Below are 17,991 nucleotides of genomic sequence, written 5' to 3' on the forward strand. Positions count from 1 at the left end.
CTCCAAAATCTTCCTTGAATTCCGATAATTGACAGAATTTTATTAGGATTTAACCAGAATTAGCGAGAAATTTTATGTAATCTTACAAGATTTTGTTAAGTCGAAAGAAAGTAAACATAATTATTATGAAATCAGTCGCAATAAAATTTCAACTCACGGCATCCAAGGTTTCGTTAATCATAGCGATATGGATATTTCAGTTTTACCATAGCTAAAATTACCGCATTAATACAGATTACATTCAAGAGTCGTGCAGCATGTAATGCAGTTCACGGTCTCTCCTGCTCAAAGTATTGCCCGACAGCCTTGGCACTTAAGTGTAGTAAATACCCACGTTTAATTATATATGGTACAGCGTAAAAGGTAACCAGGTGCCATAAACGGTGGTCACATTTTATAATCGAGAACGCACGGTGTGCATGCCTTAATCGACGAGATGGACGAAGAAGTTAGATAAGTCGCGAAACTCCATTAAAAATTATGATAACGCGATTGCAAATAATCGCCCAATTTTATAATCCGTAATATGATGAGATAGTTTCTTTCAAAATTCGTTGAAAAAACATTTTTTTTATTTTTCAAAGAGAAACAACAAAAGTAAACACTTTTCCGTATTAAAATGAATAAACAAAGATAAAAATCAGCGAAAAGAAATATGACTAAATGCAAAAAGCGATGAATAAAATCAATGCGAGTCGAATGATTCGGTTAATGAATTTCATTATTCCCTCGGTGAAAGCGGAATTTTGTTGGAACGGATTGAGCGACGATCGTCCGACAGGAGGAGGTTCATATTTTTGCATCCCGGCTTACCGCAGGCGATTTGCATAGTGTAATCAGCCCGCGGTCATAATATGCATAAGCTGAACGGGCGCCGATGCAGAGAGTTTACGAATCGAAGTGCAGGATGCATTATTATATGGGTAAATCCCGCGTACATCGAAGGTTATAACGTAGGGCGGTGCCTTTGCATCGAGTAGCCGACATCGTCGTGGTCAAGATAATCCTAATTAATACGACTATTAAAATTTACGAGGTGCAGCAGCGCGTTCGAATCGTTAAATCGAAGTTCACGGCGAACGCCGCGATAAGATTACTGCTTCTCTACGTGCACGCAGCATCCGCAGCGAAAACTGTCTTATCTCAGCTTGGAAGACTGAACACGAAGCTATACGCATTTTCCGCATCTCAATTATTATACGTCTACGTGTCTCCTTACCTTCGTAGGCGATGTGTCGAAAGTCCTGGGTAGTCATCGCTGACACCAAAAACTGCAGCAGGACCAACAACAAGCGACCCGTTCCTTCCATGGTGTTAAAGCTGTGCTCCGTCTTCGATCCCTGAAACACGAAAATGAGAAAATTTTCAATTCGCTTGCTTTTGCGAATAAAGCGAGAAGTATCCAATATAATCATGACTTGCAATCAACGTCCACTCATTTCCACACATTTTTTTATCTCTCAATTTACGTTACGTCACTTTGATTATTTTCCTTTCAAATTGGTAAGCCAAATAACACCTGCAGGCGACCGCATTGCTAAAAACAGCCTTATCAATATTCCTTTTCATAAATAATGTGTAACGATTGCCGCATATTATACAATAAGTTGTACGTTGAATTTTTTTTACATTATGATACACACTTATAATTTACTATAAGCCTACAACTGTGGTCTAATATTAGACACGCGTAATATCAAAACAGTCGATTTGGCAAAGTCCGTACTGATAATACCGTACGAATAATTTGTTTTTCTCAATTTTTTTTTTTTTTTTTTTGTTTTATTCAATCGATTTAGTCCAACGTATACGTGCGGTACCTACGCGTGATTACATCAGCTGATAAATTCTATTCATGATTACAATTCGATACATACAGTGGCCAGATCCCGATATATACGGTGAGCAGTACTTCCTTTTACTTTATTTTATTGTTTTTCATCAACTATCGTAAACCGTATGCCGCAAAAGCATTGCCAAATTTTTTATGTAAACGATTTTTAGCAACGTTCTCTTCAAGGAAGAAGAAAAAAATATCAGAATCCTTGTTTTGTAGCGACCAATACATTTCGAATGTACAAAAATCAAATCTAAATCGAAGATCGCTTACAGATTCTGTATCAAAACGCCGGAAACAGAGGCGCAGCAGACAAGATCGGCAAACAGAAGGTGCAAGGCTTGTTTTTTGCAATCGTGACGGTGCATGCCGCCCCCTAGATTCGTCCTGCAGTAGCGGTTGATTATCTGGCGTACGTCGAAACGTGGCTGACTGAGAGCAAGGCTCAGCCACGAGGCTGGCACTAGGATAAGATAGAGTGTCGGATGGACCCGAGGTTGTGTCGATGAGAGTCGAGGCGGAAGGAGTAGAGAACGATTCGCGGAGTCTAGCCGAAGCTAGGCGAGTCTGCACCGCGGTGCTGCAGGATCAACGACCTGCGGCGGATGGTCGCCAATGAGCGTTATATCAACGCCAAGCCTTAACGGAGCTACGCTATCTGGGAAGTCGCGAAAGGCCGACAGGCGACGACGACGACGACGACGACGACGACGACAACGACGACGACGTCGACGACGAGGCACCGATTGTCTCTTTTGTCCCCGTGCAAAGATGGGTATAAAAGAGGATCAAGTTTCCCCGTAAAATGGCCGTCCTTGCTCTCCGCTTGGGTATAATGTAATGTACCTATAATAGATACCGCGCAAAAACAGGACCCGCGAATGCCGTTGTCTAACGGATCACGGAGGTCTGGGGATCCGGGAACTATACTGGCACATTCGTCTTTGTCAATCGCCACAATGCCGCTCTTACGAACAATCCGGAATTCAAGTCTTAACCTCCAAGGACGCTGAGCGTATCCGCTCCTTCGATAAGCTTACTTAGGAGCCCGTTCAACTTAAATTATAAACGTTTATAGGTACGAGGTAGTCATAAGTGAACCGGATGTATATTATTCTTTTATAATATCCTAGCAATGACGAGAATTCATTAAAATTGTAGAAAATCCAAACGACTTTGAGCTTCTGTGATACACAAAATGGCCGACGCACAGCTTCACCTCGCGATTTCAACCCGCTCGTTCTACCGACTGAATTGTACATCGGAAAGACTGATCGTTTCTACTTTTTCTAGGACTGTGACGATTGATGAAAGTCTCTGTTTCGTTTATGAAGAAGCAATCCGATGACCATGATTTGCTGAATTAAGATATGCGCGAGATTCTATTTCGCAATGTCACTATCTGGAATGAAACTTTTGATCAATCGCATCAGATTCATCAATTGTACCACGCAAAGTAATATCGCTATATACACTTGAGATGCGGGAATTGCAAACTGTCATAGACGATTAACGAATCGAGTCCACACGAGAGGAAACCGCAACTGCGGGCGGAACTCGAGTTGGTACTTAAGACCATCACGTGACCCGTTGCGCCCTGTCACACTGACAGTCGGGATATTTTCCAACTTGTAGAACTTGAAATCTATGTATAGACTGGAAGGCCTGGACTCTGCTGCAACCGAGTGTGTGGAAGAGCGGGCAAGAGAAAGGCTATAATGAGTGAGAGAGAGGAGAGACGAGAGGGCGTCGGACCCACGTGGTCTCGGATATTCCGGGTCGACCACGGCGTGAGGGATTCGTCTGTTTAAAAATCACCCCGAGATCACTTGGCGAGGAGGTGAAATTCCGTATTTCCATCTTATCCTCACCTCGCCTCGCCTCTTTGTCGCGAGATGCAGCAGGTTTATTCCGAATCGTCGCGTAGGTCCGGCTCGGAGCAGCCCGTCCTAAGCTTTTTAAAAGACTCTTGCAATAACACTTTAAACACGCTAAGGTGGTCCCGTTCCCTATTATACAGATCTTTAAAGAGATCACTCGAAGCTGTTTATTTTCCCTCGGTGTTATACTTTTAAACGGATCATCCTGCAAGGCGCTCCCCGCTGGTCGGCGTTTCTCTTCCTCGATAGATGAGAGGAATAGGTAAAATACATAATCGTCTTCGTATATCGGTGAAATTATATATCGATGAGAAATAACGGCTTCAACGGAGACAATAAGAGGTCATCCCGGATTTCACCCCGGGGTTTAATTTCTTTCGATAAAAATTCTTTCACCCCCGCGAAGAAGCTGCAGATCGCGGCGGCGGCGGCGGCGCCACTTGACCCAAAAGTCGAGACTCGTAGCGAGATGAGATCGATCGACCTCTTGAGCAGCCTGGTACCTACATAGGCTTGAATGGTGAAACGGAGCAGCAGAGCCTCTCGGACAGATAGAAGATAAACCCCGGACAGAATTTTAATAATATAAAACAGCACGCCGTCATAAACAAGATCCGTTAATGCACCGTTAGGTAATTGGTACCATATACAAGCTGATTCCCTTAATTAGCCATGAATATAGTTAGCTAGGTATATAAGATATAATCCGAATCGCGCCTCGGTTTTTTTTTTTTTTTTTATCAAAAACACACCGAGGCTTTCCAGCCACTCGTAGGAAATCTCTACGAAGCTTCCTCTTCCTCCTATTCGATTTTTACAAAGTTTCACTGTATCGGAATCGAATCCATAATGCGAGAGTGTCGCAGATTAGTTCCATCGTCGACATACCACGAATGAATGACATAATAATTACTCATTGGTAAGCTGAAGATATTATCTATGAGGCATATAAAAATTCTAAACGCAGTATGGGCGTTTAGGAAATGGGAATTACGCTTGGCGAACGAGACAGAGTACATTAGAACGATTAGCATAACAATGGGCACATGTATGCCCATATCTCCGCGGTAATAATACACGTTCGATTTTCACTCGGATAACAATCGGAGTGGATGAATGTAGTGCCGAAGATAGAGATACGATCGTGACGATTCGAGGTGCAGATCGGATACGTCCGATGTGTCCAGCAGGGATACGGGATATAGGATATAGGATATAGGATATAATAATACACCTCGCGTAGGTTGACCGACGTTGCAAGAAAATGTCGAATCGATCACGACGACGATCATCCACCCACCGTTAAAAGGCGTAAAATAAATGTCTCTTGACGCGAAGCCTGCGGACGTTGAACGCCACGTTGGCAGCCGGCTCATCGTCGGCGTCAAATAATCATGTAAATTATCCAACTCTCCCATATTCTGTTCATCATCCGACATGTTATAACGATCTCGCGAGTCAAGTATACAGCGGGATTGCGAAAATCCACCGAGTCATGCGGTGGGTGTGCGGTGACCTCGAATGAGAAAGAACCAAATCATGACGGCATGCGAGAGTTGTTTCACAAACATAGATTCGCATTGATTGCAAGTATGATAAAGAGAGAGACGGATGTTTCAAGTAGGCAGAAATCGGCGAGTGAGAATCGATCGCGAGTCTTCTTGTGATATGCGGATTATCCTTATATAACGACTAAACAACTGCGATCGACAAAATGAAAATACTGCACCGCTGTTGCTACGACGAGACTGGAATTCCGATCATTGTCTTTTTGTACATCGATATATTATGTTTAACAGTGGCAGACGGTTCATGCATGAACATTCATACCTTATTGGGTAGAAGTTTACACGAGGTGAGCGCGATAGGCGAGTACTCGGGAGAGTCTGTTTTCGGCGTCTTAAATATGCGCTTATTGTCGTTCATAAATTACCTTATCTTGTGAACAGCTAGCTATTATACGAAGAGACACGTGCAGGTATACGTATAATCAGGTATGGATCGTAATCCCACACAGCGACAGTGGCGATAATAATATTCGATTCCAGGCGTGGCGCCAGACGACGATCTTTGCATTATTTTCGTATTAATCGAAACTGAGAGTTTAGAGTTTTGATTCAACTCTGTAATGGTGTTAGATGATTTGTGTAAATCCGTAGAATACATGGTATTCGTCGTTGAAATTTACAACCACGCCTTAATGGATGCTACGATAAAAAGAAATTCTTTTCCTCGTGACCGATTTTTTTTACATACATACATAATAATATATATATATATATATATATATAGGTATATACCGATACATAAATGGTAAATCTTCGGAAAACAAGTTGTTATCCTCACGCGTGAAACACGCGGGTGTAAATCCTACATTGATACATCACCGCGATTTCGAATGTAGTCGAAGCCTCGGGCTTTGGTGTTTCAACTTTAAAACTTGTATAAAAATCGTAAAGAATTCATAAACTTGTACGATATCCAATATTACCGAACTGCGGGAGGAATAAGAAGTTTCTAAATTATTATGATTATTATACCATTATTGTTATACGATGCATTCGACGCGCGGTTTGATTGAAAAAGCCTCCAAGTTCGATAACCGAATTGGCGAACTCTCGACGGTGGAAAAAAATCAGATCCTCATTCAGGTGAGTGCTTGATTTTATTAGGGGAAGGTTAGGGAAGACGCGTAATTACAAACTTATTAAAATTGTCGACCGATCGCAGATATCCTGAAAAGATGTGAAGCCAGGACGACTGGCAAAGCTGATTGTGAGACAGGATCGAGCTACCGATTATAAATATAAGTCCCGAGGGGATCGAGGATACGTACGGCTGAGAGACAAAGGATGAATTCTAAGCGCACACCGTCAAGAAGACGAGAAAAACTTTGTCCTCCGCACTGCGGAGCTTATTAGCATAATCCCGAAGAGGATACGACGCGGTCCCTGTTCAAGGTGATGAATCACCTACGGAAGCGGTGAAATATGGAAAGGAAAAAGGGTTCCTCGCGGTCCCGAGACACGTGACACGTGACCGGAAGATCGTGGAGGTTCGCAGGAGACGCAAAGAGGATCCGGCGAAGGATATGTTATTAATCCGTTTTAACAGGCTCTCATTCTCCACGACGAATACGAGACGAGGATGACGAAGGAAGGGATAAGAGGAGTGCAATTGACTCTTGAAATAGACTCGAGATGATATGTAACGCCTGCTCCTCTCACTCTCTCTTTTTTTCTACGTTGATAAGAGAGGCGAAAGGAGGAGGGGAAGGAGGATAAGGAGGAGGAGAAGACTGGCTCGTTTATTTGGAGTACGTATAACTGAGAAATCCCACGAACCGACGAGGCTGAGATAACTGATGAGGTCTCCGCTGGCTGATCAACGCCTTCGTAAACTCAAATATGTTATAGGGTGTATTACATGTTATTCACCTGCAGCATGCCGCGCCGCCTCGATCGGCTTGATCAGGAGTAGGTAAGACGTGCGTACGGCGGCGATAAGGTGATAAAATAAACATAAAATGAAGGTCTGTGTGTTTGTGTGTGTAGGTAATATACCTGTAGATACATCAACGAGGCGATAACATGATTGCAGTCAGGTTACGAAAGAGGTAGCCGACGCGATTATTCAACGGTTGTACACAATTCTTGGTCCTCTGGAATTACCTTTGAATTTAATTATGAGACGGAAAAACGAAGAAAGAAAAAAAGAGAGAGACAGAGAGAGAGAGAGAGGAAAAAATACCGAGATTTCAATTATACCGCACCGCCATTTTTGGTCAACAAATAAATCGAGTCGATTCGTTCCGAACTGATGATTGAAACTGATTATTGAAAAATTATACAGAAATCGGGAAAGTTCGAAGATTTTTTTTTTTTTTTTTTTTCATTTTAATTGGAAATATCAAAAGTTTCAAAAGTTTAGAATCATTAAAAATCGTAGCATAATTCCGAAAATACTGATATCAATTGATATTCTAGGGTAGATATTGTGATTGCTAAAATTGGTTAGGCGAATATATTGTAATTTTTTTTTTTTTTTTTATTCAATTTTCGATACCTCATTCGGTTTTATAAATCTCTTAATAAGTACCGAGATAAGAATCTTATCACACTGTTTACCAACTTCAAGCTTAACACGTATTTGATTAGTGTGTTTATACATATAAATAACAATCTCGGAGCAGTCATCTTTATTTTTTTACCAAATTTTGTTTGCTGATCAATGATTTGATTACCGATTACCCATCACGCCTTTCAATATAATCCAAGTAGGTAGACTTACAATTTTGATTGACAAGTGAAAATAAAATCTATTTTCATTTGATTGAATTTCATTTCACCTTATAAATAGTATAGGTGTAACATATCATATATCCGAAACGATAAATACCTACGTTATTAAGTATTTATTGTTTAAAAATAAAGGACATGATATAATATTGAAATAAACGTCAGGCTAACGATTGCATGAATTGCGTTAAATACTGTCCATATTTGGTGTGGATTTCGTGAGTACAACACAATTAAAGCGCGCGTATTATAGATATAATAATAAAGGCTTTAGCGTAAGTAAGAAATAATTAAGAGAGCGAAGAATTCCCGCAGGTCATATTATAACAGCGTGCACCATACATATATACATATACATATACATATATATATATATACATGCCTCAGAGGCAGCTGCTGCCGAAGAATCTCTGACCGTGCAGAAGAGTATTTTCTTTTCATTTTCTTTATTTCTGTTCCTTCATTTTTTTTTTCTCCATTTCTTGGCCCCTTCATTTTTTTTTATCCCCATTAATTAAGTCGCGGCGTTAAGTAGAACAGTCGTTAGCTGCTCTTTACAACTGGTTTGCTCTTGGGCTGATATTATACCTACGTGCGGCATGCTGTTAATATTATGTATACATATGTGTGTATACATATATATTATATACATGTATTATATAAACGAAAACCGCGTGAATTTCTTTAACAATTATCGTTGTAACTCATATGTGATTATTTCTTTTTTTATAGCGCAGCCCGAAACAACCTTTCGTTATTTTCGTTGTTTCATCCGGCGGGTTGTATTTAAAACCTGCAATTCGTTCAGTCTTTTTTTCCCCCTTGCTTTCCTCGTTCCAAGCCATGCAGGGTAAAATAATAATCGGCAACCAACCCAAGTCATCGAACGATCGCGCCTCCCGAAGGTTTAAAAATAGGGCTTTAAATTCGTATAACGACGCGTTATACATACACACATACATACGTAGGTAGACTGCATAAGCAACATGGCGTGGAAGCGACGTGCGAAGTTAGTCGGCGAACAAAGGTCTGCCTATACAAACTCCGGGGGTCGTAAAGTCGAACTCCGTGAAGCGCTTTAAAAACCGAGGCTAAAACGAGCCCGCCTCAAGCTGCGCGTAAACGCGTACAAACTTAGGAGGAGAGAGAGAGAGAGAGAAAAAGAGAGAGTTAGGTATTCGAAAATTTACGATTCCGCGAGGAGCTTGCGAAATTGGCTAATCGCAAGCTCTTCGCCGACGACGCTGCTGCCAAACAAAGAAGTTAAAATCGTCTGTTAAACTTTTCGGACATTGCAGGATTAATCTCTTCTGCGAGCTGTCTGAGGCTAAAATTATTTCGCCATGCAAGAAACGTTCGTATGGATGTTCGGGATGACTCGATTATTCGACAATAAAATCTCTAATTACATTCTGATATACGTGAAGCAAGCAGCCCCGAGTTATCTGGAAGCTCGTGTAGTCCGGTTGTCTGTTTGTTGGATCGATGGTTGTCTGTTTGTTGGATCGATTTCAATTGTGATTAACTAGTCAAGTATAGGTAGGTACGCCGGTTTCATCGACTCAAGAAATATTACAATTCAATATTATATATTAATTTCTCTAATAATTGCTTGTCTACACGGCTAGAGAAATAATTTTCAATCTTTACGATCTAATCTCATACAATTTTGCAATTATCCTCGATCTAATTTCAGTCTAAATGTATTTTTCCAAAATTCATATCATTCAATTCGAATGTTACTTGTGCAGATTTTGGTTAACTGTTGTAATAAAATTTTGGCAAACTCTTTTAAAATTTTATCGTATTTTTCTTCTATCCGAAATTATTGCAAATCGTCATTGTTTAATGGCATCGACATTCTATATGAAACCGATTTCTTATATCACCGACCGAATCAGGAATAATTATTCTGTTTTCTCCTCTTTAATCCAAGCCTTGGCCAACATTTGCGGGTGTGCCGTTTCAGGATGTAATCAAGGTGTACTTCACACTCGATTAATCCCACGTTGCACAGGGATAGATAGAGATAGGGAAACGAAACGGTTCAAAGCTGCGTCTAATCGCGACGTAAAACGCAGGAGCGCCAAGCGCTGCCTAATCGAGTTTAGATAGTTTTTCCGAATAGTATATAATCTTAAACGGCAATTGTACATGATTCAGGTATTCATTGTTATTTGGAAAGCGCAGTAAAACATTTATTACATGAACGTGATTTGAATGAAGAAAAATGCGTGAATAATAAAAATTTCATTCCCCTTGTTCGTGTCAGTCAATTGAATTATTTCGTATCGGTTGTTATTGCACAAATCACCCAATTATCAAAGTCTATTTTAAATAACAAGGTGTCCAGTTATTTGTGAAAAAGTAATTCTCTGAGAATTCCAGCTTTTCCAGACAAGAATCATTATTTATCCAGTTTGTTCTCATGTGCAGAATAAAGTGATAAATACAATAGTCATACGAACAAGAATATTCTGTATTTGACTAGAGCACAGCTCATTGCGAGGTGAATTTGTAAGAATTCGCTAGCACGTACAATTTTTAAGAAATCAGAGCTTGGTTCGTGACGATTACCTGAAAGTTGAAATAAAAATTTCCTTTCTCACCGTATGGCTAAATTTTTATGAACCTGGGATGAAAATTAGTATATTCCAGATACGACATCAAAATACCCTGAGTTTTCTAGCTTTTTTCCATGGGATATAAAATTCCCTAAGAATTCCCTGATTCCATAATTTCCATGAACACTGGACACCCTGAATAAGATTACACATCTTTTCGGTCATCCATACTCTTTCGCCTTTCAATTATCCATTTGAAAAATCTTATCGATAATAATTCACGCATAGCAATTAAATCACGTAGTAAGATTCTGTGCGTGCAAACGTGCACAAAGCCAAAGTATCAGATAACGGTTATACGCATATTATAACTATAGACAAAATAACGGGCAGTAAAAAAAAGTTTGCATATAACTGCATTATCATACGTGTTCATCCGCGCGCGCGCACACACACACACACACACACACAGACACATATATCCATATAAATAAAATATCGACACGTAGCCAATTTGGCGTGAAATTTATTTTCGGTAGACGGACCATAAACATACGAAATGTTGAAGCGACTTTGGCGCCGCGTTGCGTTTCCACACGTTAAAGTATAGAAGTTGCATATAGGTGTCGTTTGCTGCGCGCACACACACACAAACACAGAATACAGATACGCGAATGAAATTACGGCCTCAGGCGACTTCTTCGCCTCATCCCGGTCTCCTCGCAGGGTGTGGCCAATTGCAAACTTCAACCTATACGTGTGTACAGTTGACTCGCGTTAACTTCTCCGCGATCCGAGTGTATGCAGGCTTATACAGCGCGAGTGTGTGTGTGTGTGTACGACATGCATAGGTATACGCAGGAGAAATGCGCGTGTGTTGCCGAGTAGGTATCGCGGATTCGCGGGCTCTTTGCCTCGTCTGCAGATGCTTGTGTTAAGGTACCCATGTGCAGAGTTTTATGCCGAGCGAGTCGCCCTACATGGTAACATGCCCTCGGTTCACCCAGGGCCCGTGTATCCCTGCAGCGGAACCTTGCGCACCTTTTATTCTTATTCTTATTCTTATTCTTATTCTTATTCTTATTTTTATTCTTGTTTTGGGGTGGCCGATTTGCTTTGCCGCTCCTCTTACATCTCACGGGCTTCCGTGACGCTCCCCGTTACTCGAGCAGTAAAAATCTTAACGAATTTCAGGAGAGTAGAGAAGACAAGAGGCGGGAGAAGACAAATAATAAAACAATATTCGGCTTCAATCACCTTGATGAAAAAATTTCTTTTCATCATGTTCCACGATCATCGAAGAAGTCATGTTTTTCTTCTCTTTTTCGGTATCAATGATTCAAAGAATTCGTCATTCAACATCGAGGATTTTTTTTTCCGGAATCATGAAATTGCATGTTAAATTCAGTGACAAGTGTTTTTATCTCCCTTCATCTTCTTCTTCTTCTTTTTCTTCTTGTAGACCGATTATAAGATTTGATGAGAAACGAGGCGTCGCGTCGGGCATATTGTAACGCCTGTAGCAAGAAGGATAGGATGGAAGCGGCGGCGTTAAATCCTGCCCATCACTGGCCCGAAGGCGTGTGGATATGCGGATGACGGGTGAATAACGATAATATTTGATGTTTATTTTTCCATCCACGAAGCTAAGCCATCGGATGAGCTGGTACGAGTACAGCACGCGATGTTACTCGCACTCGACGGTTATAACGTTATTACACATGGATGCGCATGCGGAGGGGCACCTTTATAATTATATTAGTCAATTGCATCGTTCAAGCATCATAAGTGGAACCGGCTTCGGGCTAGGTGACGACGTAGAAGAAGACGCTGACTTGTATCCAAACAAACTTCCACGACAATCGTTGATCCTCGATTCTAACCAACAAAATGTGCAGCCTGTACCGCGCAGCCTCTTGGATCGTATGAAAACGCCCAGACACCATGAGGAATCACCGATCGATCTATCAATCAACCCCTCATTGCTCTGCGTCTCTACTCTCCCAAAAATCACTTACGATCATTGTGCAAGAGGTTGGAAATTGAAAGAAAAAAAACACAAAAAGTTGATCGATTCGAGCAGAAGATCGATCGGGATCGGCGGAAGTCTGCAGGCGTCGAATAACCGGAAGTCGGTAAGGACGTACCGAGTCAAAAATCGAGTACACGAAGCGAGGTTGATTATATCGGTGCTGTAGATAACGTCTCGTCAAAATCAAGAGGAGAGAGAGAGAGAGAGAGAGAGAGAATGTAAAATGACAGCTGCAGGATGGCGCGAATTAAAGGGAGAAGATAAAAGAAGAAAACGACTTTATCTGCAGCGAGTGATCTCTTCCGCGTGGGCGATCCATGGCGTCGCGTCGCGTCTCGTCGACGTGATCCTCGTTAATACCTGCGAACGCCGATAAGTCAACGAACATGTTTCTCTTTTTCCCCAATCACATCTCTTTTTATCCCCCCAGGCTTCGTCTCGTTTCCCGCGACCGATCTTTTCTTCCGAACGAGCGGCAGGGGAACCTGCCGATTACCGTCGTAGTTTCGATCTGATCGTCAGGTGCGACTCGCGCCCGTCTAACGTAACGGTTAGTTAGACCTTCATTCTGTGACACGGCTAACCTGCAGCAACCAGGCAGGTACACGCAGCAGCAAACAAGTCACTCGGTTATGCGATATCGTGCCGATAAGCAGCTCCCGTCCGCGCTGCGCACGCCTTCAGGCTTGCTCAGGACACTCGCGGCGCGATCTAGAGGCTCCGTGCGCATGCGCTGACGCTATCGATGCGCGAACTTCGTTTTCCCTTTCCCATTGCTAGAGGACTCGGCGAAAAAGAACCGCGATTTCAAATATATTTCGTTAGAGAATAAGTCGATCAATATATGAATAATACACTAAACTGCAGTGAAGAAAATTTCATTTGTTCCAGTTACTAGCATTTGCTAAAATAAAATGATTAGGTATCCTTCGAAAAATGATTAAATATTATTCAATTTATAATAGTTAAGAAAAAGTTTCGTACAAGCGTGGTCGCAATCAAAAAAAATAGTATTGAACAATTGATTTTCGGCGTTAAGAGCTACAGTACTTGTCTTATTTTATTATTTATTTATTTCTTATCCAGAACTGTATTTCTCGGTTACGGTAAAAAAGCGAAAATACTTGGGAACTGTATCATAACCGTAACAAAAAAATTTCTCCCGGTGGATAATTACAGCTGTGGTTATAATTGACGATCTTACACATCGATGAAAAGCGTGTTAACCATACATCAAACATGTATTTCAGGTGCGGATTTGTAGACAATTAACTGTAGCCCGGAGCCAAAATGATCTCTCGATCCATTAAAATTGTACTACGCGAAAGGCAACGCGATATTTCTCAGTAATAAATTATCAACAATCGAATTTTATGGTCCCGAATGTGCGTTCCTTGAATTCGATCTCTTCGTTTAGGTAAACGGTGAATATTGACTTTTGGTAGAAAATTCACCTTCATCGAATATCGAATAATCCATTTCAAGTCTTCGTTGTACCAAATTTTCGTATGAATCAATTTTTCGTCATCATATTTATACCGTGATGAAAAGTTGGCGTAAATCCAGTTGCAGTTCACGCGCTCGTGAATATAGCATCGCGTGTTTGAAGACTGAATGCTCTTCAGCACGGAACTGCAGAGCAGAGCAGAACACAGCAGCGATATCCGTGACACAGCGATGCGAAACGCGTGTTTTAACGCCTAACGATCAGAGAGAAACGCCGCGCGTTGCTAAATGATCGGTTTGAATAATGCGAGTGCTGCACCGCGGAAAGATTTCCGAGAAATTACGATACATATATATATATGTATAAAGCCATAAGATAATCAGGTCGGAAATCAATCCCCCGTCTGTTGCGCTATTTGATTTTTAATAGAAAAGGATTGATGCAACGACGTAATGTGTATAATCACCCAAGCGTCGTAGACTTGGATTGATTATTATTGCGTTAATCTTCGGTGGTTTACTTTCCGCTATACTTGAGATTTATATATTACATGAGTAATTTCCAAGAAAGGGTAATAAATTAATTTATACTCTGGGATAATAAATTACGAAGATATGCAGAACTGTGAACGAAAAAATGATTTTATATATAGAAAAGATGCGAGTTTTAATCAAAACTAGCGCAAATATGGCGGAATAATTTCAGCAGCACTCTTATTTATGCGGTTTCACATTACCTATAATGCCCAGGTACATAAAATGACACAGACTGCGCAATATCAGTGATTATACTCCGACCCGAAATGCCGCGCGAAACACGAATAATCTTTTACGTCATGACAGGGTCATTATCTAGTCACTGTTCGTCAAGCTGACTGACGATGTGAGAGGCTGAAGAGATAATTTTCACATCGGAGAGAGGATTTATGTTTCACAATCAAATGCCGGATTGCAGTTTGATCTCGTGACTTATCGCCGTTTCCATTGTGTCTTGGATGCTGTAAACTAAAATCCTTCTCATTGCATGTTTTTCATTACGAATGAAAAATGTTAACTATTTTATAATAATATTCTTTTTTGATTTTTGTAAATTATTCTTACCCCCCCAGTTAAATGAATCGACAAATAAAAATTATATATACAATTATACAGGTATTATATATATATATGAATACATAAATATTTTTTTTCTCTCTCAATTGCAGTTAACAAAAAGTCTTTTCCTTCTTAGCCAAGATCATGAACTGTCGTGTTACTTGCTGCGAGATGGAAGTTGCGCATGTATAATAATCCTAATTATTATAACTGCAACCGCGCGCTGCCGAAACATCAGAGATAATTACTCGGCACACTTATATCGCACCTGTATATTAAATATGAAATGTACGTAGGTTGTTATAATATATAACGCGTGATTATACGCAAGTCACGCAACTCTCACATTTTCCCATACCTACGTATAACATTAGGTAGACAATAAGCTACAGCCATCGGCAATAAGATCAATACGCCGTTATTATCGTCCGCTGTATTGTACTTACATACAATACATACATATAGCGTATAATAAATGGTTATAACAAAGCGTAGGTGTGAAGCCAAAGATCACCCGCGAAACTTAATTAATTGATTACCTATACTCGATAAGAGATTGTTATATAGAAATCGGAAGGTGAAGAAAAACGATAAAAAAAAAAAAAAAAAAAAAAAAAAAACAAGAACAAGAAGAATCAATTTTTTTATTCACCAGCACCGAATTACCCTGTAGATTAACGCAGAAATTTTTTGCTACGATAACAAAGATTCCCGAAAGTGATTCTTCGTCAATGGGACTAGTTGTGCAAGTTGCGGACGACGCAGCTTACTTGGAACAAGGTAAAGAAGAAGATAAAGAAGAAGTCGAAGATGCTGCAAGAGCGACTCTCGCGAGATGCTGGATGCAGTCGAGAAGAAAAGAGAAGAGCGAAGGGGAGGTGAGAAGAAAATGAAGACAAGCAGAAGGGGGGTAACTAGGCCATGTAGCAATTCACACTTACGCCTGTTTTGTAAACACACGTTACGCGTTCAAGCTTATAGGTATGCACTGCAGCATACAAACTGCATCAGGCTTTATACCTATAATATTACTGCTCGTACTTATGCAGGTTTATTCTATCGCAATCGGAATAATTCACCTTCGTACAGAGAACGATTTACGATTAAAAATTTCTGCGGCTTATTCACGCGCAGTTTGCAATGCACGTTCATGTTAACCTGCATACAACGTCGTACCTACATTTCTGCACAGTGCAATTTATACTGTAAACATACGAGAAATTACATTGCGATTAGAAAAAATTCTGCGTTCAGTTGTTAATGAATTTTGCTTTTTATCCCACAGGCATCTCAATATAACCGACAGATTTAATTAAGGTAAAATTACTTCAAACCTTTTATTTTTAATGAAAAAATTTTGTCAGGACGTTTGAACAACTCGACGTCTTAATGTGTACACTGCATGCTTATAATGCGGAAGTGGGAATGATTTGTGTTTTTTCTATTCATTAGACCGATAATTCCGATGCATTTTATATTACTCAATGCGTAAAATATACATAGAAAATTGATGGGTTCTACGATTTTTTCAATATATTGTTAAATAGTGATTTTTAAATAGACGCGGAATGGAATTCCCGGTGTTTAACGGCTTGCAGCGGTGCCTATATAAGTATTATACAAACATGCAGCAGAGGAACTCGATGGCTGTTTACACTATGCATAGCTCAGCACGTGGTGCAGATTGCAGGGTAAACGCGAGACGATGAACCGCTGCTGCTGCTTCTGGGTCTGAGCTAGTAGTGAGCTAGTAGTGAAAACTTGCGCCATAGAATTACGTCGACGACGACAGCCAGCCGTCGTCGACGAATTATTCCCACTCGAAAGCTTTTCCTCGTTCATCATTCGCGCCCACTTTTAAGCTCCCAAGTGTCAAAAAGCAACTTCGGAATAAGATTCGAAAGAAAACATCCTAAGACCGTCGAGAAGTGAATAACGATCCGAAAATTTCGTCGCACGTGAATGAAAATTTCAAAGTTAAAAATGCAATTCGGAAAAATTATATAGATAGATGGTTAAAAATTTTTCGTTGCGTTTCGTTGGGTTAACCGAAGGATAGATTAATCAGTTTGGAAAAAAAAAAAAAAAAAAGTTATGAGAAAGTAAAATAAGAGAAGTAAAAAATTGATAATTAATACGGCGCACTACATTTAGGCACAAAGAAACTTACCAATATAGGTATATTATTATTACACCAAGTATATTATCCTACGCCCACCGAATTAAGGCCCCTTGAAATTTCATGCCTGGCGATAATTAGTTACGACTTAATGATCGTCGTCTAGTATTTCGCGAGTCACTTTACCCAGGTATAATGGACAGCTGGGCGAATGATTGACGGTCCGTGTATAAGAAAAAAAAAACCGTTGACAGAGCACCTGACCACTGCTGTTTATACATAATACCCATGTGCCTATACATACATGTATTAAATTAAATGTATATATGTATACCTGTAATCTCTACGCGACCACGTAGCCTCCGCCACACCTATGTGTAAATATATGTACACAGAGTGTAGGTATGTACGATATTATGTAAGGTGACGTACCTTCATCGTACTTTGTACAAAGAACGGCGAGCAATCCCTTGCAATCCGGTTTACATTCGTACGAGTATAATAACAAATACCTAGTTTCTCGAATGTGATAACAGCCGAGGCGACGTGCTGTCTGGCACATCGGCACCGCCGCCTCTTTTTCATTTCACGAGGTCGAAACGCGTCGTCGCAGGTGTAATTAATACGACAAACTGCAGATAACAGAAATCCCGCCTCCTTTCCCCCCTCAAAACGGTGTATTTATATAATAATTATGTACCTTGTATTGTGGATAGTATG

General features: G+C 40.5%; 1 protein-coding gene across 1 annotated transcript in view; it reads right to left on the bottom strand.

Moving 5' to 3' along the window:
- The window catches only part of LOC124413306 (semaphorin-5B), a 66,956-nt gene that overhangs the window by 37,914 nt on the left and 11,051 nt on the right, over positions 1-17,991 (bottom strand). Inside the window, exon 2 of the mRNA XM_046893813.1 lies at positions 1,220-1,340. Coding sequence (XP_046749769.1) covers positions 1,220-1,310 — 91 coding nt within the window. The 5' untranslated portion in view covers positions 1,311-1,340. The remainder of the gene's footprint in view (positions 1-1,219; positions 1,341-17,991) is intronic.

Source organism: Diprion similis, chromosome 12 (genome assembly GCF_021155765.1).
Source record: "Diprion similis isolate iyDipSimi1 chromosome 12, iyDipSimi1.1, whole genome shotgun sequence".
In the NCBI taxonomy this organism is placed as follows: domain Eukaryota; kingdom Metazoa; phylum Arthropoda; class Insecta; order Hymenoptera; family Diprionidae; genus Diprion; species Diprion similis.